The 24681-nt window shown below is 35.2% G+C and overlaps 2 protein-coding genes across 8 annotated transcripts in view; one reads left to right on the plus strand and one right to left on the minus strand.

Annotated features, from left to right (window-relative positions):
* Positions 1-20941, minus strand: part of LOC107147146 (signal recognition particle 54 kDa protein) — a 64322-nt gene extending 43381 nt beyond the window's left edge. For 2 of the 6 annotated variants that reach the window (XM_048798689.1, XM_048798687.1), the window contains exons 1-7: positions 20682-20941; positions 9912-10022; positions 6692-6783; positions 5559-5643; positions 1253-1357; positions 177-243; positions 38-95 (exon numbers count right to left, since the gene is read on the minus strand). In XM_048798689.1, the coding sequence (XP_048654646.1) occupies positions 38-95; positions 177-243; positions 1253-1357; positions 5559-5643; positions 6692-6783; positions 9912-9989 (485 nt within the window). In that variant the 5' untranslated portion in view covers positions 9990-10022; positions 20682-20941. Of the gene's footprint in view, positions 1-37; positions 96-176; positions 244-1252; positions 1358-5558; positions 5644-6691; positions 6784-9911; positions 10023-13841; positions 13971-14132; positions 14269-20681 lie in introns of all 6 variants that reach the window. The other 4 variants (XM_048798684.1, XM_048798683.1, XM_048798686.1 and 1 more) reach the window with 4 other exon arrangements.
* Positions 20942-20964: 23 nt separating this feature from the next.
* LOC107147158 overlaps positions 20965-24681 on the plus strand; it is a 25798-nt gene continuing 22081 nt past the window's right edge. Inside the window, exons 1-2 of one of the 2 annotated variants that reach the window (XM_048798691.1) lie at positions 20965-21421; positions 22446-22599. In XM_048798691.1, coding sequence (XP_048654648.1) covers positions 22545-22599 — 55 coding nt within the window. In that variant the 5' untranslated portion in view covers positions 20965-21421; positions 22446-22544. The remainder of the gene's footprint in view (positions 21422-22445; positions 22600-24681) is intronic. The other variant, XM_015491576.2, reaches the window with a different exon arrangement.

A 24681-nucleotide genomic window follows, 5' to 3' on the forward strand; every position in this document is an offset into this window, starting at 1 on the left:
AATAAAAAAAAAAAAAAAAAAAAAAATAGTCACCTACCTTCCATAGAATGGAATTCTTGCTTTGGTAGCATTCTGTTTTAGTTGGTCAAAAGCCCCTAAAAAATAAAAGAGTAAATTAATCCTCAAACTTGAAAATAAAGATTACACAAAACAGTTTTTAAATTTTAACCCAGTACCTGCTCTAAATGTGTCTGCACATATCAAACAGGTCTTCCAACCTTTCCTCTGGTAATAATATGCTAACTGGGAAAAGAAGATTTAAAAAAATGTAATTTCATAAGACATAACAAATTACACAGAATTTCTTCTACTTATATTCATTCATCTAATGATTAAAGTTAAACTGCTTATAATTCTCCTGAATATAATATTATTAAAGATTTTTGAGTACTACAAATTTGCTAAGAACAGTTTAAATTCTAATTGTCATATAGTTGCATTCAAAGGATATAAAATGAAAAAGCAGCAATCAGTCTTCATTAAAAATGTTAACTACTGGGCTGGGGCTTTAGCTCAGTGGTAGAGTGTGCTTGCCTAGCACGAGTGAGGCTCTGGGTTGAATCCTCAGCACCCCATAAAAATAAATAAATAAAATAAAGGTATTGTGTCCATCTACAACTAAAAAATACTTTTAAAAATGTTAACTACTTACCATTTGCAAAGGGAAAAAAATATTTACTATTAATGTTAATTTACTTTTTTAAAAAATCCAATAATAATATAATCCTCTAAAAAAATCCTCCTTTTTCCTCCCTAAATATAGCATGGTTGCAGCCTGTGACAAAAAAAAAAAAAAAAAAAAAAAAATCTGATAACAACACTTAGGCACCCAATTCTATAAAGTAAGGGGTAGTATAATGAATTAAAAGTTAGTATAAGGATATACAAAGTAAAGATCTATATTATATAGGATGGGACACTGAAAAGGGAGTCTTAAGTCATAGGAGATAAGGTATACACTACCCTTGTTCTCCACTTCAAAAATCATACACTCAAGCCCTTAAAAGACAGAATGCTTCTTTTTTTCCCATCAAAAAATAATGCTGGCATAGTTATATATAAATCTAATGTTCTGAGAGACAATGGAATTCTTTCTCCTTATGTTACAAAAAATCATCGAAAAAACATAATGGATATAGCAACTAACACAAAATTGTAAAGCAGCATTATATAGCTGGGCTTTCACATAAAATTTGATTTATACGAATATATCTTCTATAGGAACTTTTTTGTTAAAGAAAGTGTAATTTACCTTTGAACATGTTGTTGTTTTACCACTCCCTTGCAATCCAACAAACATAATCACATTCTGTTTTCCTTTTGTGGGCGTCCATGCTTTAACTCCAGGGTCTACAAGCTACATACCAAATATAAAATAAAAATAAAATCAAGTTAACATATGCTTACATTCAAAATTCTTCTCCCTAGAACTTGTAAATAATGTAAGGATATTTTCATATAAAAGTCACCATAATATTTCTAATATCACTTTACTACTCCCCTTTACACATAAAGAATGAAATTTAAGAATATAACATGCATTGGAGGGCTGGGGCTGTAGCTCAGTGGCAAAGTGCTTGACTAGCATGTGTAAGGCACTGGGTTCATCCTTAACACCATATAAAAATAAATAAAATAAAGGCATTCTGTCCATCTGTAACTACAAAAAAAAAATTTTTTTTAAAGAATATAACATGTATTATGAAGTCATAATCAAGCTTTTACTACCAAACCAATACAGAGGTAAGAATCTCAAAATGTTTTTTAGAACAAGCTCAAGTATGAAGTAAAATATGAGACCACGTTTGACCCAAAGGAGTAAATCACCACTGCAGAAATATAATACAAAAATATGTGTGCAGGTCACGTGTGAATTTTTAAATTTCTGTAGGGGTGACATTAAAAAGTAAAACTAATTTTTATATTTTATTTAACCTAAATATAATCAAAATTTCATCATTTCAACATGTAATCTATATCTATTTAAGGGGATAATTTACATTTTCTTTCCCATACTGTTTTTCAAATCTAGTGTGTATTTTATACATAAAGCTGATCTCAGTTTAGACTAGTCACATGACACATTCTCAATAAGGAGAGGCTGACATATTAGAGAGTTCCTGTGTACACCTTGACAAATATTTATATAAAGCAAAATTACAAATAACATGTCAAAGACTTTCTGTCAAATGTTAAGTTCTCCAACGCCAAAGATCTTTTACCAAGTTATTACATACAGAAGGCTAATAAAAAATAATCACCAATGTTATAATGAATCATTGGAAAAGGAAAGGTCATATATGGAAGAAAAGTCCTTAAGCTAACAAGCGTGATGCATTTAAGTTCATTCAAAATAATCTAATTAGGAGTCAGTCGTTTGGAGCTTAAAATACTTATCTCTATATAATGATAAATCCACAGTACTAGTTCATGTCCTAGACCAGAGGTTGGCAAATGAATAAATAAAGTTCTAATGGGACAAAGCTATGTCCATTATTTACTACTTTTGTGTTTCAAAAGCAGAACTCAATAGTTACAATAGAGACCATGAGGTCCACAATGCCTAAATCTTTAGGAGAAAGTCAGCTAAGCCCATCTTAAACAATATCATCAAAGTTATATAATCCTTCTAAACACCAAAAAAAAAAAAAAAACAAATAACCCAATCAATAAATGGGCCAAGAACCTGAGAGACACTTCTCAGAATATGATGTACCATCAGTCAACAAATACATGAAAAACTGTTTATCATCGCTAGCAATTAGAAAAATGCAAATCAAAACACTCTAAGATTTCATCTCACTCCAGTCAGAATGGCAGCTATTATGCATACAATAATTGTTGGCGAAGATGTGGGGAAAAAGGCACACTAATACATTGCTGGTGGGACTGCAAATTGGTGCAGCCAATATGGAAAGCAGTATGGAGATTCCTTGGAAAACTTGGAATGAAACCACCATTTGACCCAGCTATCTCTCTCCTTGCTCTATAACTCAAAGGACTTAAAAACAGCACACTACAAGGTTATATAATCCTTATTATACCTTTATTTCAAAGAGAAAAAAAAAAAAACATATGTTCTTATTCCTTTCCCAGGCATCAACTTGGCCTTGCACAAACTTCTAAAAAGGGCAGAATCTATCTTAAAACATAAATCCAGGCTGGGGTTGTGGCTCAGTGGTAGAGTGCTCACCTAGCATATGTGAGGCACCGGGTTCAATCCTCAGCACCACATAAAAATAAACAAAATAAAAATATTGTGTCAATCTACAACTAAAAAAAAAAATTTAAAAAAAACATAAATCCTTTCCAGTTCTACCTAGATCCTTTCAGTATGGTGATGCTGAATGATTCTCTATACCTCTTGGCAGAGGACTCCTTATTTGGAACATATATTTTACTGAATAATTATTTATAAATCTACACTTCTCTTCCTCCCACCTTTTAGAACAAAAGTCTTCAACTTTTCTGTCTGAGAACTCCTTTATAATCACAGCAGTTTGTAAGGGTTAGCTGCAATCTGGAATCTGAAATCATGTAAACTTTCATACTGTTACATTAAAATCTATTATTTTTATCTTGCACTTTGCGTAGGTCTTATACTAGTACATGATTTGTAACATTGTTCATTGAAATACTGGTTCCCTGAGTTACATAAATCTTTCATTATTGACACATTTCACTGTATAATGTCAAAAACTTCATTAATGTCAACACTGGTTTTCTCAGAAGAGTAAGTACTATCAAACTCAGGGTAAAGATACAAGTTCCTAGTTTATGTATGAAAGCTCAAATTTCATTACTAGCCATATTTTGTTAGTTACTTCCTTAAAGTCACAAGTTTACTACACTTTAGAAAAAATGTATGCCAAATACCTATGTGTGAATAACTATACTTTATATGTCTACTATTCATTTATGTAAAAACATGCTTTCATAAAGAGAATAATGAAATTTCAGTATGCGACAGCAGGATTTCATGCATACTTTCCATTTCATCACACAAAATCTTAAAAAATATATCTACAGGGCTGGTAGAACGCTTGCCTAGCATGTGTGAGTTCATCTCAACAACACATTAAAAAATAAAGACATTGTGTCCATCTACAACTAAAAATATTTTTAAAAATACATTTATAGTCAAGGATCAATATTTAATACAATTAATAATTTCTATTATTTCAGCAAGGATATTCTTAAGTGAAAAAGCACTTTCTTTTTTTACTCCAAGTATTTGGTAGTAAAGAGTACAATGACCAATAGTATAGTTTGGTGTTACTTCCTTAACTCATCAAAGAGATTGTAAATTTTGCTTCAACTGTAAATTAATATGAAGTGAACAAATTCTTTAACTCTTTTAATCCTGACTTTCTTTCTCTCTTTTAATTAATAAAGCAAGTGGATCAAACTGAATGACACAGCCATCCGAGATAACAGGACTTTTCCAAAATACCTATCAGCATTGGTACCAAAAGAGTAAATGAAAATATTCATATATATTGAAGAATAAAACAGTAAACCACTAGCAGACATCTACTGCTTTAAGGAAAAAAAAAAACAAAAAACTATTTTACAGTTCCTTTTTTACCCACTAATAGACACATTTTTTCAAAGCTCTAAAATTTTCACCATAATTTGTGTAACAGTAGCAGCAATAACAGCTCTAAGGCAAGCTATAGTTAAAAGGATATATTTACTACTTGAAAAAAAAATTTTCCACTAATTCAAAATTGCTCATAATCTAACTAAGAGCTGAGAAACTTATCTTTTCAAAGGGAATTATTTTCATGAAGAACAGTATAGAAAAGTATACCTTCTGGTATGACTTTCGTACACAAGACTAGGACCATCCTAGACAATACTTGATATTAAAAGACACTTAGGCTCTTCTATCAATTAGTCTGTAGTGAAGTGTTACTCTTTGCAACTCAACTTTGGCTTCCCTCCTGAACCAAACCCCAGAATTGGGGATTACATCCAGGGGCACCCTACCACTGTGCTACATCTCCAGCAACTTTTCATTTTTCAACAGAGTTTCACTAAGTTGCCAAGGCTGGCCTCAAACTTGCAATCCTGACTCAGCTACCCAAGCAGCTAAGATCACAATACTAGCTTTTTAAAATATATACTCAGAATTCTGTACTTAATAAAGTCTATAATAAAAATAGACCACCTTAGAAAAGTTAGTAATTTTTCAGTTTTTTTTTTTTTTTTTTTTGTGTGTGTGTGTGTGTGTGTGGTACCAGGGATTGAACCACGGGCACTTAATCCCTGAACCACATCCCCAGCTTGTTTTATATTTTATTTAGAGACAGGGTCTTGCTTAGAGCCTTGCTAAGTTGCTGAGGCTGGCTTTGAACTCACAATCCTCCTGCCTCGGGCTCCTGAGCCACTGAGATTAGAGGTATGCCCCACCACACCCAGCCAGTTAATATTTTAACATAGATGATTCCATAAAATTTTAATAGAAAGAATTCTGAAATAGTATTCATTTATAGTGCTAGCATGCTTTTACCCACTGAGTCTAAAGAAACAAAGCAGTCTTGACAGAATTTTACCTTCACGAGTTCTTTAAAGACAGCATGTTGAATCATTTTCCTTTTGTTAAGACCAGATGCCATTTCTTCAAGATCAATAGCAGACCTTCATGATGATGGTGTTTGGGACAGCAAAGAGAAAAGTCAGATAAGGCATTCTAAAAAAATCTTCTATCTCACAGAATTTAAGAATATTCAATCATTCATCTTAATAGTTTTCTAACTAAAATGCATATAATTACTATAGACTACACCATCAAGAACTATACCATAAAGTATTAGATGCAAGGCTTTCAGTTAAAAGTATAAATATTAATTTGCTCTCAAAGGACTACAAAATACTACTTATTTATCTTGCAGCTTATGATTTTATACATCCTTATAAGAGAAAACATGACTAACAACTTCCTCTAATGCTAAATGCTTAAATACTACGAATTCTAAGTTTACTCCCAGGCTGGACAAAGCAGAAAAAAGAGATGTGCTAAGCATGATAAGGGCTAGAATTCAAGCAGTTAATGTAGGTGCCTAAATTGTTCCATGGGTCCTGCCCAGTCCATGCCTCCTCCAATGAACACAATAACCAAACCACACACATTACTCCTTCAATCAAATATGAACAAAGATATCATATAAAGGAGAACCAAAGAGAATAATATTCACCAATAATGAATAAGCTTGGTTAATGTCATCTTAACCCTGAAGAATATAAAATCGCACCACTTTTCTATAAAGAATCTGAATTGTTCAAAGGCTTTTATATTAAAATATCTTATATATCCAAATAAATATGAATACATCCAAGTAAAGGAATAACAAAATAAAAAAGACTATAATTAAAATGAAAGTTACACATGGCTTTTTCTTTTTTTATTTTGTTTTTGTTGTGCTGGGGATTGAACCTAGGGCCTTATGCATGCAAAGCAAGCACTCTACCAACAGAGCTATATCCCAGCCCATGCTTTGTTCTTTGAACCATCATTATGAAAACATATGTCCATGCAGTTTTCTAACAAATAAGCTCTATACTATTCCAGTGCCATTTAGCAGACATGTTTCATAATAAAGCTAAAAAGCCAACCTTTCCAATTGCTCCCCATCCCAGTAAACTATACTTAGTTTTATCTGTTTTATATCTAACCAATTCAACTTACTTAACATTTTCTCTCAGTTGCTTCACTAGTTTAATATTAACATCCGCTTCTAATAATGCTGTACATACTTCTTTTAGCATAGCATTTAATACCTGAAAATAAATAAATAAAATTTTAAAGCACTCAGTGTACCATTTCAAACACATAAAAACAATAGTTAATCAGTTATCCTATGTCACTATAGCCAAATAAAGATAACACCACACTATTAGAGGAAAGATTTTTTTTTGTGGCGGGGGAAATACTGGGGATTAAACCCAGGGCATTTTACCATTGAGATACATGCTAGGCCTTTTAATTTTTTAATTTTGAGACAGAGTCTTATTAAGTTGTTTAGGCTGTACTTCAATTTGTGATCTTCATTACAAACATTTGCCACCAGCAAGAGAAAGTTTTTCAGTTAGTTTTGGAGAGAAAATACTATTGAATGTCCAATCCTTTTGTCAAAATAAGATAACCCCATTTAGTTCTACATACCAAATATTTAATCACCATAATTTTATCCTATATTAAAGTCATGAACAATATAAACAATATTCAAGCTAAAGGAAGTTTCTATACAACAGATGTTGCCATTTATGTGTTTTTGTGTGTGTGTCACTGAAGAGCTCTGATAATGATAAATAGTGGCATATATTCACAAAATTTGCTTTTCTTAAATGGACTATCATAGAGGAAAATGTGATAGAACAAAATTACCCAGTCTAACTATTTCCACTCAGATAAGAGGAATAAAATTGCAAAGGAAATTATCCTCCTCTAATAATTCACTATCACCATACATCTGCAGAATTATGAGGCACTGTATTTAAGAGATCATAAACTATAACATCTTAAAATGAAGTTTAGCCATACACATACACACACACACACACTTATAAAACAGAATATAAGCTCCACAAGCAAAGGAATTTTAATCTTATTTACACACTATTTTATCCTTGGTACCAGCAAACCTGTCTGAAAAAATGAGGGCCTTAAATACTTCCTGAATGAATTCTCTCCTTCCCTTCACTTAATTTGCCCTATAGGGGGTTATCAAGTTTTTCTTTTCTTCATTAAAGGGGTCTGATAAAACTGGACTTGATTTTTCATTAGGGGGATTTTTCCCTATTAACCTGCTAGCAAAATAATACAGGAACAGAAAAGCTGCTAATTCAAGAAATAGATGCTGTTCCATTTCCAACAAGCAATTCTCAGGTTTCCTTTTTCTTACTATTAATAAAAAGAGAATAAGGGCTACAATATTTTCAACAGGGAAAACTTTGTAAAGCTATTGTTTTATTTATTCTGGATTATAAGACTAAATAATGCTTTAAGTTATGATTTATTTAATACAAATTATTAGAAAACCCTACATAGGAATTGGAGGAGCAGGCAGGCAGGATTCTACTCTGGTTTGTCCAATAAACAAACATGTGAAACCTACTTTCTGTTTCAAAACCAACTTTCTGTTTCTATTAAATGAGAGGCTGGACTATGTGATCTCTAAGATAGTCTCAAAATTATTTACTTCCAATACTTTGCTAAAGTGTTGATAAAAAAAAAAATAACAATATAAAGATACTTTCTTAAGTATTAGGGATCAAACCCAGGGGCACTTTACCATTGACCTATATATCTCCACGTCTTTTTATTTTTTCTTAATTTTGAAAAAGGGTCTTACTAAGTTGTTGAGGCTGGCCTCAAACTTGGCAATCCTCCTGCCTCAGCCTCCTGAGTCACTGGAATTACAGGCATGCACCCCTTAACCTATTTAGAAAGTTTTTTTGGTTTTTGTTTTTTTGGTTTTTCTGGTATTCAGGATTTAACCCAGGGGCACTTAACCACTAAACCATATCCCCAGAGCTTTTTAAATTTTATGTAGAGACAGGTTCTTGCTGAGTTGCTAAATTGCTAAGGATAGCTTTGAACTCACACTCCTTTGCCTTAGCCTCCCAAGCCACTGGGATTATAGGCGTGCCCCATCGCACCTGGCTTTACTTTTAATCTATTAGCTCATATAGTCTTTAAAATTATTTTGTAAAGTAAATGCTATTTTCCCATTTTATATATTAAGGAATATGAAAGTTGATGTACCCAAATTCACACTGCACAGCTACTAAAAATGGCTGAAGTGGGACTCTAATCAAGGTCTTCTAACACGAAATTCAGTACTGTTTCCATTATTACTACATAATAATAAGTATACTTGTAGACTATAATCATCTCTTTTCAATTAATAAGCCATAAAGATAAGTAGGATAAAAAGAAAAAGAAAAAATATAGTATCTTAAAACATTAAAACCAGGAAGAGAGGTATTTCAGACATGCTATAAGGAGTTATAAAATCTCTAAAAAAGTGAATAAGGATTTCAGAGAAAATAAAGAAACCAAGAAAAAAATGCTAGCCTTTTATAAGAAAAATGTTAATTAAAAGTCACTGAGAAAAATCAGAAAAGCACATACATAAGCAAAGAAGAAAGAAGCAGAATAGCCAAGCCCAGTGGACACCTGTAATTCCATCTGCTTGGGAGGCTGAAGAAGGAGAATCAAGAGTTCAAAGCCAGCCTCAGCAACAGCAAGGTGCTAAGCAACTCAGTGAGACCCTGTCACTAAATAAAATTCAAAATAGGCCTGAGGATGTGGCTCAGTGGTTGAGTGCTCCTGAGTTCAATCCCAGGTGGGAAGAAAGATGAAGGAAGGAAGAAAGAAGCAGAGTTTTAGGTCTACATCAAGATGGAAAGCAAAAGTACATTTCCAAATTTAAGTCAATTTCAAAAGATGTTCTTTTTTACATGTAAGTTAAGGTCATTTTTGTTTAAGTTCTGTATAGAAAGATGAAACAACAGTAGGACAATTGATTTCTTGATGAAAAATACTATTTACTATTATCAAGCTATAGGGGTTTTTTGTTGTTTTTTGTTTGTTTCTGTTTTTTTATAATATTGGTGATTGAACCAAGAGCATTTTACCACTGAGCTACATGCCCAGTTTATTTATTTATTTAGAGGCAGGGTTCTCACTAAGTTGCACAGGCTGGTTTCAAACTTGTGATTCTCCTCATTCAACCTCCCAAATCACTAGGACTCAAATCACTGCACTAGGTTTGGCTACAAATTTTTATCTACAAGCATTGAATCTACATCAAAATAAATATAAACACAGATTATAAAAATCCAGTTCCCCAATGCTAGTGAAGATGCACAATCATATATATCTCACATAATGTTTTACATACCTCTTCATTGATAATGGTGGCATTGCTCAATGAGCGTAATGCTGATGTTATTTTTCTTCCAAGGTCTGCTAGAACCATCTTGAAGACTTTAAGATGTGCTTATGAGGAACTCTAAAAATAAAAATATATGAAATAAAAAGAAGCAATTTTATTTCTCCATGACTGACAACTTCTAAAGAATAATATTTAAGTTCAAATTAAAATATTGAAATGTTTAATTACTGTAATTTCAGTTTCTATAGCTTCAACCTACACCTTTAATACACTTATGTTCAAAAAATCAAAATGTCACTTTGTTAGGATGCCTTATGTTTAAATATCTAATTAGAATCTTGGATATGAATCAGCAAATTTAACATGTCAATCTGAGGAAGTAATGACATGATCACAAATTAAATACATACTTGTGAATATGAACAACTAAATGTACTATGTACATTTTTAAATTAAAAGAGCAAGAAAAAGAAGTGAAATCTCCAGAAATACTGCCTATTTTCCCAAATTATAAGTCTTTGAACTACTTTGATTCTTGTTCCTAAGCCAAAAGAATTAAATTATCATTTAACTTTTCTAGCACAAAGTAAAGCAACTGTTGAGCCATTAACTATGTGACAGGCAATGTACTAAAGGATTCCACGTAAATTATATTATTTCATTTCATTCTTCCAATCCCAAGGAAAAAGATATATTATTATCCCTCTTCCCATTTTAAAGCTGTTCCTTATTCCCCCACTCTAAAATAACCTCAAACATCCTTTCCAGTTGTAAAACATCATCATCTTATAAAGTATACAGATATATCTACTACATGTAAGAATGTAAGAACTTACAGATGGTAAAAGAGCAAATATGAATTGTACTTCCTGCCTTCAAGATGCTAGATGGTAAGACAAGGCACATGAATGAAGAACAAAATAAATACTAAGAGAGAATTTCTCCTCACTACAAATTAGGATATCAGCTTTTTCCTGTCTTCAAAATGAAACACTGGCCCTTCTAGATCTCAAGCCTGCTAGCCTTTGGACTAGAAATACATATTTGGCCCTCCTAGGTCTCCAGCTTGCCAACTCATCCTGCAGATCTTGGGACTTCTCAGCTTCCAAAATTGCCTGAGCCAATTCCCTATAACATCTATTATCACCACCACTCCACCTCACCCCCGCCTCCCACCAACACACAGCACCTATTGGTTCCGTTTCTCTAGAGAACCCTGGCAAATTACAGTGAAGTAATGGCTCGAAACTAGCAACAGAGACTAAGGTGAACTGTGAATGATCAACTCTATAAAAATCCAAAAGAAGAAAAAACATTTTAGTCTAAGGGTTTATTGGAATTTGGTACTGAAATACAGGTAGATTTGGATAAACAGAGAGGGGGAACAAAAGGGAATTTGAGAAGCATGGAATGGCATAACCAGAAATGAAGACCTGGGAGTCTGGAACATATTTGCATTCTGCTTAATGATTACTGAGCTTTATTTGGGGGACAGTAAAAATATTCTGGTCAGGACAGAAGGCTATATAGGAAATTAAGGTTGTAAAACAAGGCTGTGAAACCCACATTTACAAGATGTCAATTGTCCAATATAAGCAATATTAATAAAAACATTAAGTGTTCAAAACAATTGTTTTGGTAAACCTTGGAAGATAATCTAGTCTAATTTAGTGAACTAAGATTATTCATACTTGATGTCATCAACAGAGGGAATAGCAGATTAAAATTGGAATAAAATAGCTGACTCATTCACCACAGAGAGTAGATAGGTGAGGCAAGTCAAGAGACAGGAAGGGAAAATGCACTCTAGAGCCTAACATAGCAAAGAGATATCCCAGACTGAGCTCTGAATTATACATTACACTTCCACTCAAAACTTAAGTAATTTAGAAATTAAAAACAATTCCCATCAACACTTCATGAAATTGAAAAAAAAATATGCTTACCCCATTTTATAATTACATGGTTGTTTAAACTGAAAGGAATTCTACTTCATGGGAAAATCCAGCATTTATTTCTTATACCATATTCATTAATCTATGTAATAATCAATTCTTAAGTAAATATTCTTAATGGAAGAAATAAGATCAGATGTTTCAATTCATCTCCTTTACCACTGTTACCAGGAGTAATATAATCCTATTGATGACACCACAATTAACTTCTTTGGAGATCATGTCATAAAAGATCACCATTTAAAAAAACTAACTGCCCATATTATTACTTTTTTCTTTTTCCTTTTTTTTTTAAACTAGAGATTGAACCTAGGGGGTGCTTCACCACAAAGCTATATCCCCAGATGCTTCCCCCACCCTTTTTGGAAGCAGGGTCTTGCTAAATTGCAGAAGCTGGCCTGGAACTTGCAAATCTCCTGCCTCAGCCTCCCAAGTAGCTGGGATTAAAGGCATGAGCCACTGAACCTGGCTAACTATCCATATTAAATGTCTCTTTCAAACTAAAAAATTTCTTTGTGACATTTAGCAGAATATTTTAAAATACTTCTCATTATAAAAACCTGCACACTTCAATAGAATAAGAATACCTAATAATATCTTTCACCCAGTGTTTTCTCCACAACTACCAAAGATCTGTTTCTGAAAAGTCTAGTGTCTAAACTTTAATTCTGCTTAAAATTTCAATAATTTCCCATTGCATACAAAGGTAAAGTCCTCAAAATGAACTGTAAGGCATCCTCAAATATGTACATACACACCTTTCACTTTAATCATACCACTTTGCTGTGGCTATTTTCACCTTAGGGTTGTAGTACTAGCTGGCAGGCTCTTTCTGATCTAATCACTTATTTAAACTGTAACTCCTCCTCCCTTTATTTTTCCTATTATCAACTTATATATGATTTATTTATATTAAGTGTGGTCTATAGTCCCCCTACTGAAATGTAAGCTGCATGAGGCAGGAATTTTTGACTCTTTTGCTGTCTCCTGTGATCTCACTGCTTTACCTATCCTCAATCCTTAATGACAATGAACTTTATGAATGAATGAAATATTTAATGTAATTGGGAAAGAGCAAGACTAGGGACCAAAGTTATGAAAAGCATTACAAATAACTCTTTTTAAATTCTTTTTTATATGGTTCTGAGGATCGAACCCAATGCGTCTCACACATGCTAGGTGAGCACTCTACCACTGAGCCACAACCCCAGCCTTACAAATAACTCTTAAAGGCCACTAAAATACACTAATACAGATAACAAGTCAAAAGACATTCAATGATCTAAGTAACTGACATTGTACATTTAATAGTCATTTGTCATTATTTATTATAACTTTTCAAAATTTCCTCCATGCATTTCCAATAAGATACTTAAAAATTAACTATTCCTTGTTCTAAAATGCACACTAAAAGCAAAATACTTTTTTGTTGTTGTTAATATCTAAAACTAAATAGTTGGAGCAATTTACAACTCAAAAACTCATTCAAAATTCTCTTGGCTAATTAAAAAAATTTATAGATGTTACCTATAAATTTTTAATGCTAGAATTTCACACAAAAATGGATTTAAATTGGGGATTTTAGAATAGCAAGTAATTACTATATAGTACTTCTTAGGATTTAAAACCTATTATCTCATTCCACCCTCTTAACAATTTTGAAATAAGCAGTTTAAGAAACAGAACAGTCATCTCCCTACCAAAAAATCCAATATGATTCTCTATAGCCTTTAGTTACACAGCCTAAAGTTCTAGAATATAAATAATGCTTTAACCAATAGGGTCAAATACCCTGGTGGCAAATTCAAGGGACAAATTTTGCTGCTATGTTATAAAAGAAAAAAATCATATTTTGAATTTTTTTTTCTTTTTTGGGCAGAGTACTGGGGATTGAACCCAGGGTGCTTTTCCATAGAGATGCATCCCCACCCCTTTTTATTTTGAGACAAGGTCTCACTAAGTTACTTAGGACCTCACTTAAGTTGCTAATGCTGGCCTCAAACCTGTGATCCTCCTGCCTCAGCCTCTTGAGTCGCTTGGGATAGGCAAGCACCACTGCACCTGGCTATGTTCCTCTTCATGGAAGAGTAACTGCCATGTCCAGAAAGAGCTGAAAAGTACCACTATGATCAGTATTGTACAAGTACTGATCTTGGCCCAAGTCACAGATTCTTCTAATAGGAGGCTGACTAGGAGTGAGTCAATGACAGAAACAGGCTCAAGTCTGGGATTCCCTAAGTAAGGCAATCTCACGGCCAAGTATCCTACTTACCTGCTCAATGTGAAGTACTGGAAAGAGCATGGGCTTTGGAGTCTGACAGACTTGGTTTCAAATCCCAGCTCTGTTACATAATGGCTGTGTTACTTTGGGCAAGTTACTTAATCTCTCTGAGCCTCACTTTCCTCACCTGCAAATGGAGATAATACCATTATCAAGGTAGTTTACCCTGCACAGCTGTTGTGAGGACTAAATGAGATAGTATGTATAAAACTGTCTGAGGGTGCCTAGAATATTAAGTATTTACTTCTATTCTTTCTTGAATGATATCAAGTAGCTCTCCCTGTATCATCCAAAGTGTAAGCTAGAAATTTTTGAACTGCCTACTAAAGTGCCTGTCCCATTATGGAGGAACCACTGGAGTCTTTTATATTTAGTAAAAGATTTTAGAGCCAATTTTACATTTAGTACCTAGTTGTCATTCAATAAGAGTTACAATGTCAAAAAAGCCACCTTTCTCTACATAAACAATTATAAATATATCTTGCCAGAACCTTGCCGGATCTGAGACCATACAGACACAAATGTTTAGAAATTTCAAATCCTATCACAACAAAACCCTTAAGTTCTTCTAATCCCTTGAGAAAAACTAACTTTTAAAATCAATTTAAGACTCAGGAATTAAATATATAAATTATTTTCATAAACATTCTTCTACATAGTATATTTCTCTAAACTAGTCAAAAGCTTATAACCAATATTTGTTTACCTGACTATAAAAATAACAGTATTTTAAAAATTCTACAAATTATATGTATTCAGAGTCTAGAACCACAGAAAAGAAAATTTAGTGAAAAATATAGCTGTAGGTAATTTTTATGTTTTTATTAGTGCATTGTTGCTAATATGGGGTTTGTTTTGACATAATCATACATCATGGAATATAATTTGCCCATTTCAGTCCTCAGTACCTCTCCCTTCCTTCCTTCCCCCTGCTTCCCCTTCTTCTCTCCAGTGGCTCTCCCCCCATCTATTTATTGATTTTACATATTAGTGCCTTATATGTATACATATATGTATACATGAAGGTGGAAGTCACTGTAGTACATTCACACATGCCCACAGCACCTATCAGAATTTTACCTGATAAAAGTTAAATCTACTTATTCCTCCAAGGAAATAATTCACCTTTATGTTTTATAATTTTAAGAGGATTCATGTTCATTGTAAAAATTCAAATATTAACAGCAACATAATATAGAAAATTTAATTCCTCTAATCCTATCCACTCCCATCCCTGGTAACAACAAATAATAATATGCTGTATATCCCTACAGATTTTATTTTCTAGGCACATAATTTAGGTAAGTTTTCACAAAATTATGGTTTGGGGAGAAGCAGAGAAGGAAGCAGAAACGAGAGAAGTTCTTTTCTAAAATATGCTTGATAGTGCTAAAATATGCTTTAATGAAAAAAGCACACTACAAAATATATACAGGAATTATATATTACAGTTCATTTTGTGAAAAACAGGACCACAAAAAATAAACTCAAAAAAATATCTAAAACAGAACACTACCCTTATCAAGGAATCATAAATCAAAATTATAAGATATCATTTTATACTTACTAGGATAGCTATATCTTTTTTTTTTTTTTCCTGTGGCAGGGGTACTGAGGATTGAACTCAGGGACACTCAACCACTGAGCTATTTCTCCAGCCCTATTTTGTATTTTATTTAGAAACAGGTTCTCACTGAGTTGCTAAGCACTTCAATGATGCTGAGACTGGCTTTGAATTCGCAATTCTCTTGTCTCAGCCTCCCCAGCCACTGGGATTACAGGCGTGCGCCACAGCCGCCCGGCTAGGACAGCTATAATCAAAAAAACAAAACACATGTAGGCACGGATGTAGAGAAATCAGAACCTTCATACACTGCTCATGGCAAAGTGGTACAGTCTTTTAGGAAACACTTGGCAATTCCTCAAAATGTTAAACACAGCACTCCTATATCCATATCCAAGAGAAAGGAATACACATCCAAATAAAAACTTTTTACGTGAATGGTCTTAGCAGCATTATTCATAATAGTCAAAAAGTGGAAACAGTTGGGCGCAGTGGTGCACACCTTTAATCACTACTCAGGAGGCTGAGACAATAGGATTGCAAGTTTTAGGCTAACCTCAATGACTTAGCAAGACCTTGTTTCAAAATAGGATCCAAAGAATGGAATATCAATAGGCAACAAAAAGAAATGCAGTATGCATACATACAACATGTATGAATCTTGAAAATGTGCTAAAAGAAAGAAGTCAGTCACGAAAAACTATATTTCATTTATACAAAATAATCAGGGGCTGGGGTTGTATCTCAATGGCAGAGTGCTTACCTAGCACGTAGGAGGCACTGAGTTCTATCCTCAGCACCACATAAAAATAAATAAAATAGGGGCTGGGGTTGTGGGTCAGTGGTAGAGCGCTTGCCTAGCACATTCAGGGCCCTGGGTTCAACCCTCAGCACCACATAAAAATGAATAAAACAAGGTATTGTGTCCAACTACAACTAATAAATAAATAGATAAATAAATATTTTAAAATAAATAAATAAATAATGGAATATGTCCATCTACAACTAAAAATATATTTTAAAAATGTTCAGAATAGGCAAATCTATAGAAACAAAGAGTAGATAAATAGTTGCTTAGAGTTCAGGAAATGAAATAAAATAGAGAGTACTGTTAATGCATATGGGGTTTCTTCATGGGGTGACGAAACGTTCTAAAATTCGTTATATAATGCTTGCACAACTGTAAATACACTAAAATCTTCAAAATGTATACTTTAGGTGAACTGTACAATATAAGCACTTTGTTTTAATAAAACATAAATATCATTTGTCATCTCTGGAATACTTAACATTTACTGCCAATTACAAGTGCCCGGATGTCATTCAACAAGTAACTTGAAATTTTTTATCATCTTATCTATTTGTATAATATCCAATTTTTTATTAAGGATTAAGATATATATATATATATATATATATATATATATATATATATATATATTTTTTTTTTTTTTTTTTTTTNNNNTTTTTTTTTTTTTTTTTTTAAGATGGGGGTCTCAGTATGATGCCCATACTGGCTTTAACCTCCTAGGCTCAAGGCAATCTTCCTGCCTTGGCCTCCTGAGTAGCTGGAACTACACTTGCATACCACCACAATGCACACCACCACACTAAGACCTTTTCTTTTTTTTCTTTTGTAATTGGAGATAGACTGTAGGCCTTTTATGCTGCAGAAATTGTCCCAGTATGAGAAAAGTTCTAACTTCAAATCAATAAATCAACATCAGTTTAATACAAAGAAGACTCCCTTGGCAATTTCAGAAGTTGACAACTCCCTTATCAACTACCACAAACTCCCCTCCCTTAATTTTGCACCAAAGGTTATATTCAATCATGGCAGGAAATATAAAAAAATTCTCTTTAATTAAAATAATTGGTTTTCAAATTTTAAAGCTTATTTTAATATTAAAAATAACACTACACAACTCTTCATAATTGAAGGACAGAAAAAAGTATATAAAAGTTCAATTAGTAAAAAAAGGTAATAAAAGAGAAGGTAATTGAAAGAGGAGGAGGTATAAGAGGCATATGCTCAAGCAATGGTCTATTTCAATTACACTTAAACAAAGGCTAAAAAGTAAATGCTCAGCGAGAATCCTTAGGGATGGGATGGTAACTAAGAAAGAGATCTTTGGAGAAACAGCCTTACCTAAATTCTTGATTAGGAAAGCAAAACAAGGCATTTATATTTTGAAAAACTTTACTGTCTACCCTGAAATGCCAGTGTTACCAATCACTGCATTAAGAAACACTCCTCAAAGGAAATATGGGAATGGATTTTTTTTCATCACTTAAAAATATCTTTAGGCTAGTGGTATTTGTCCCAGCCACTGAGGAGGATGAGGCAGAGGATCAATTAAGCCCAGGAATTCAAGGCCAACCTGAGCAATATAACAAGACTCTGTCTCAAAATAATAATAATAATAATATAAAAACATATCTTTAGAAACAATGTAACAAATATATCTAAGGAAGAAAAACTCTAGAATTGGAAGACTACAAACACTAGCCATACTCCAGAAACCTAGTAAAACTTGTGAGTATAAGCCAGGGGAAAATAAGGCAAATTGCAAGAAGGTGCTAGAATCAAGAACTAACCCATGAAGCTCAATCTACAGAAACTCATGACCAAATGCCAGTAGAAGCTGAAGGAGAAAAGATGGCTAGTGATGCCATTAACCAAAAAATGGAAAGCAAAAGGAGAAGCTGGTTTGAAAGTTAAAAAGAACACTCAATAGAGAAAAGGTGCAAAAGCCGTAAGGGTTATTTGTAATGATCTACTATTTAATTTGATATTCACTTAAGTTTTATATTCATTCATTAAGCATTCATTTTATTACCTTTTTTAAATGTTTTTTTAGTTATACATGGACACAATATCTTTATTTTGTTTTTTTATTTTTATGTGGTGCTGAGGATTGAACCCAGTGCCTCACATGTACTAGACAAGCACTCTGCCACTGAGCCACAACCCCAGTCCTTATTACCCTTGTTTTGTTATTTTGAGACAGCATCACTACTTGCTCAGGCTCCTCTCCAACTCAGACCACCTGCCTCAGCCTATAAAGTAGTTGGGAATATAGGTGCAGCACATGCCACCCCATCCAGCTTACCTTTTCTTGTGCTATCAGGGCACTTTACCACTGAGCTGCATCCCAGCCCCTTTGATTTTTTTTTTTTTTTTTTTGAAACAGAGTGTCCCTAAGTTGCTGAAGCTGGTCTTGAACTTGTGATCCTTCTGCCTCAACCTCCCAAGTAGCTGGGATTGCAGGTATGTGCCACTGCATCTGTTCAGCTTATCCTTTTCTAAACTGAACATTCATATAACAAAACTTAATTAACAAGGGGTAAAAAACTCAAAAACTCTGAGAATCACTTCTTTTATAGACTTTTTATAATACACATCATAGTGAAAAAAGGAAGATAGACTCAATAGGTTTTTGACCTATTGAGTCTGCAGAAAGTACAGAATTTTCATGAGATGGAAGCTAAAGAAAAGGTTTGGAAATGATTGCATAATGATGATGTCACAGAAGTCATAGATGAAGATGAGAACTCTCAAGGTAAGACTGTGGAAGACCATGGCTTATAGCATTTATAGCAACTAAAAAGAGAGTTGTGCTCTGGCTTTTTGATGTTGAGAGCCACAGCCAAAGGGGCCCCAGCAAACTTCCAGCTGCCAGCAAACTTCCAGCTGCCGGCTGATGATTGGCTCACAGCGGCCCCAGCAACATCTAGCTGATTGGCTCCTCGGCCCCAGCAACATCTAGCTGATTGGCTCCTCTGCGGTGATGCTCATTGGACTGTTTCCCTGCCCTTTCAGACCACGGAGCTGCTCATTGGGGGACTTTTTTTGGCTCCGCCCACGTGACCCAGCCAATCGGCCTCAAGAGCAGGAGGATTGTGGGAGGTGGAGAGAGGCTTGTGTGGGAGAGAGAGGCTTGTGGAAAGCCAGTGGTGGCAGTTGAGGCTCTGAGGATTTTTCCTGAGAGGCTGTTTTGTTTGGCGTGTGTGGTTCTAAAAATAAAGTTAGTTTCTTTTGACAAGTGGCTCCTGATTGTGCCCAGCCAGACTGCGGCATTTGGTGGCCCGTACGGGGAACGAACCCGCGACCTTGGCGTTATCAGCACCACAATATCTAGTGTCCTCCAGTAGAAATTTAGTAAAGCGTGCTGGGACCCTTTAAGTTGGCTTCAGATTTACCTGGGCCAATAAGATGTTTACTCTTAAGAGTTAACTAAGGGTAAAATAAACCAAAGGGATAGAAGCGTTTACTAATTCCTTTCCCCTCCCCCAAAGGCACATCAAACTCAGTGTCTCACACGTGCTAGGCAAGTGCTCTACCTTGAGCTACAACCCCAACCCTCTTTATTCATCTTGATATAATGTACACTTAAATGCCTCTTTTCCTGTACTATTAGCTTCTCAATAGCAGGGTTTGTGTAATTCATTTCTGTATCCCTAAATTTAAGAACAAGTAAATATTCCGTCGAACTAAGCATATGAAAGAATCAAGTAAACATGGCATCAAGAAAACCAATAGAGGAGTTTCAAAAAAATGGATGGTCAATAGTGTCAAATGGCACAGTATCTTATGTCTACTAGATGCAGGACAAAGTGTTAAGCGCTACAAATACAAAGGAAAATAAAATCCGGTACACATCCAAAGGTTTTGGGGGAAGTAGCCACATCTAAATTCTTGCTCAAGAAAGCAAACACTAAAGTCAAACCTACACATACTTTCATCTTATTGGCCCAGGTAAATCTGAAGCCAACTTAAAGGGTCTCAGCACGTTTTACTAAATTTCTACTGGAGGACACTAGATAAAAAGCCAGAGCACATCAGCCTCCGTGACACGACAGCTAGTGGCGAGAGAAGGTCACTCCCTCTGAAGTCTCTCGACCACTCAACAGGGTTGGAGATAGCTCTACCTGTCCCTCTGTAGTCTGCAAGAAGGGAAAAAGCACACACTTACCGCAAAAAGCACTGCTAACGCCGTGGCCCTAAGGGCCGGGGAGTCCTCCTCGAGGCCCCAGGCCGTGAATGGCAACCCAGGAAAGGTGGGAGCAGACAGAAAGATACGATCCCACAACCCAACTCCCCGAACTGCATAAACTAGGGTCCAAGAGCCCAACACCGCGACACCAACTCCCACCAGCTGGAAGACCGACGACTGCCACCGAACCTTCCGCCCAATGAGGAGACGTCATCACTCGGCGTAGTCCAGCCTTTCTGGAAGAGGAAACACTTCCGTTTCCGGGGCACAGCGCCGCTTTTCTCCGGTTCATCTCTCACAAAAGATTCCGGGAGATGTTACTTTGTTTCGATTGGCTTTGGTGTTAGTTTTTTTTTTTTACCGTTAAATAACGGCGGCAGCAAAGTTAGTAGAAAAATAGGTTCTCTCGTGGCGCAATCTAGAAAAGAAAGCCAGGCCGAGAGGAGTCACCTTAAGGAAAATGGACTAAACCGAAAGAAGTGCTCCAAGGAACTCCAAAACTGGGCGTGGCCTAGGGATTTCGGAGCCCAGTGAGGAGCTCCACGAGGGTGGGGTCAGAAGTCGGGACTCTAGCTGCGCGTGCGCAGTTCGAACGGAATCCTGCGCTGCTGCCTGCGGTGACATGGAATTTTGCGCTGCTCGCCGAACTATACTTCAACTGCTGGGTACGGTGGTTCCCGCTGACCGCCCAGCGCTGCTGCAGTGGATGCGAACTACACGTAAGCGACCAGAGCCAGAGGCAGGCAGCTGGGGCAAGAATATACTGAGGGAGCTGACCTTTGGAGATTTAGAAGGAGTGAAACCAAAAACCTTCCCTGGGGTCGCTGTGCATATCTCTGCTTTTCTACGGGGTAGTTTAACGGCGGCACACCTAAGACGTGAGGCCGCTCAGAGGACCACGTGAGATGGGATACAAAAAGATGAACTGGGCTCTAGGGAGGTGGTGTGTGATTTCCTCCCAGACTTCAGAGATCCAGTGCCAGAGCTCTTTGTGCCTAACCCCTTTTCTGGAAGGAAAAAAAGTCGGGGGTGGGCTTTGACCCTTCTCATTACTCTCACAAATGGATATTACCTGGAAAAGCACCTTATGAAGAGGTTTTAGGCTGTAGAACTTGAAAATATTACCCTGTAGGTAAAATCACCTATGTTTTCTCGATTGTTAACAGCAGTCTTTTGGGATTTGGGGGGAAAGACTGACTTTAAACTCCATAATTTAAAATTAAGAAATGATAAAAGGCACAAGTTAGGACCGAGGAAATATGGTAATTAGATCTGGTTATTGAAAAATTAGATCTTTCTATTCCAGCAAACTGATACCTAGTGAAAATACAAAAATTGTATAGTCTCTTTTTGGTAAGTATGCCAAACCATACCTCTGTATCTCTAAACACTGATTTCCATGGTTATTTTTGTTCAGACTTATTTGAAATATTCTTGTTTCCTGTTGACTCCCAGTTTTAGATTTTTAACCTTGATCTCTTCCAAAAACTCTGTTTTTGTGATGTTGGAGTCAGTCGTCAAGTATAGGTATTATAATAATAATTATTAAATATTTTTGGAGATCATTTTAAACAAGATGCCAAACCAAAGTTAACTTGAACATCTGAGAGAAATATTTATCCTGGAAACTCTAGAAATCTAGAGATAGAGCTTCATATTTATATAACATATAAGATTATCTCAAGATAGGAATTCCAAAATATGCTTAGTCTTCTGTTACTTCATTTAAATCCTTTCTTATAGTGGGCTGCTGTGTCTGCATTCCTGTAATCCCAGTCACTGGGATCGGGGGTTCCAGGCTAGCATGGGCAACATAACCAGATCCTGTCTCAAAAAAAGACAATGTGTGTGTATAATATCAACTTCCATCTAGCTTTTCTACATTCATCAGTTCAAGGTAATTTAATCTAAAAACATTGAATGCCTACAGAAATGCCTATATTGCCTTGCCTGGCAGTTGCAGAATTATTGCAATATCCTTCCTTTCAAGAACATTTCAGTCTTATGGAGCCATTTGTAAATTAAATCTCTTAACTTTAGAGGCATCAATTGAGACTCCATATTTCAAAGTCAGGATGACTTAAAAGCATGTTTAGATGTTAATTTTGTAAACAAGAAGTCTCAGTATTCAAAGTGTCACAACTTAAAATGAAAGAGTGGTATATTTTTAAATAAACCTAAAAAAAGTAGTATATACCTTTCTATTGTGGCAAAATACAACATTTGCCATTTTAATCATTTTTTAGTGTACAGTTCAATGGCATTAAGTATATTCACATTGTTGCACACTATCACCATCATCCATTTTATTTTTCATCTGTCTGAACTGAAACTCTTGGCGTACTTTTTTTATCAGGTGGTCTGTATGTAGTGCTAAAGATTTTCCCAAATGTTTCTTGTTTTTCTAATTAGATTTTTTTTTGTTCAGGAAAAAAGAACTTTTTTTTTTCTGGCATTGTCACTTACATAATATCTCATTTGTATATTTACTTAAACCTTTTTAAAAATATATTTTTACAGTAAATGAACACAATTTTATTTTTATGTGGTGCTGAGGATTGAACCCAGTGTCTCACACGTGCTAGGCAAGCGTTCTACCAACTGAGCTATAACCCCAGACCTTTACTTAAACCTTTAATCATTATGATTCCTGGACTTTTATACTATTTAATGAAATAGCAAGAGATAATAATAGTTATTATTATGAGTATGACTTTGGTTTTGAGGTTCCTATATGTTAAAACTGGATGACAGGCCTGGAGTTGTTGCTCAGTGGTAAGCACTTGCCTAGCACATGTGAGATACAGATACTGGGTTCAATCCTCAGCACCATATAAAAATGAACGTATTGTGTCAAAAAACACATGCATCATTTTAAAAAACTAGATGACATCAAAATACTGCTAATAAGTAAAATCAGAATAATTTCAAATACACAAAAGAAGGAATAAAATTTGTGGTCTCTGTAAGGATAGCAGGATTATCACACTAAGACTCTAGGTGATTTATAATCATGCTGGTGGAATCAGAAGCTTAGACCTAGACCTGGGAAAAGCCAAGCATTTGGCTATTTCTGACATAAGTTGAAAATTTAGGAGAAATGCAGGTAGGAGCCTACATTTTGTTTTAACATAACTTAGGCTAAATAAAGGTCTAGGAAATATGGAGCACCAATTTGGAAGGATGAACTAACTCTGAGGGGCAAAGAAGGCAAATAGACGTCCCTCCTCCACTAAATATAAAGCAGTTAAAAAGACAGCAATACCTCAGCTGATTCATTACAGAGCATCTCTTCCCTTCTATTTCTTGGTGTAAAGTGCTCTCAATCTAGATTTCAAAGTGTAGGAAAGTGGGATGGGGTATACCTGAGCGGTAGAGTTCTTGCCTAGCACGCACAAGACCCTGGGTTCTAGCCCCAGCACCTCAAAAAAAAACAATAACAAGTCAGTATATATTGTGTAGGAAAATGATTGCAATCCATTAAGTAAAGAGAGCTGAAAGCCTGAACTGCATGTGGGAGGGGGGGAATATGAGTGTGTGTGTGTGTGTGTGTGTAAGCATCAGAATAGTGATTTAATAACAAATGTTATTCTGAAGCCTCTGAAGTTTTCCTGGCTATACAAATATAAATGGGAAGGAGAGTAACTAAGAACAGAGTAGGGTCGAAGAGCATGAGAAGAAGATTAACATTAAACAGGGATGAGAGGTGGGAGGGAAAGGGAGAGAGAAGGGAAATTGCATGGAAATGGAAGGAGACCCTCAGAGTTATACAAAAGTACGTACAAGAGGAAGTGAGGGGAAAGGGAAAAATAATACAAGGGGGACAAATGAATGTCAGTAGAGGGGGCAGAGAGAGAAGAGGGGAGGGGAGGGGAGGGGGGATAGTAGAGGATAGGAAAGGCAGCAGAACACAACAGACACTAGTATGGCAATATGTAAAAACGTGGATGTATAACCGATGTGATTCTGCAGTCTCTAT

Source organism: Marmota marmota, unplaced genomic scaffold (genome assembly GCF_001458135.2).
Source record: "Marmota marmota marmota unplaced genomic scaffold, marMar, whole genome shotgun sequence".
Classification (NCBI taxonomy): Eukaryota; Metazoa; Chordata; class Mammalia; order Rodentia; family Sciuridae; genus Marmota; species Marmota marmota.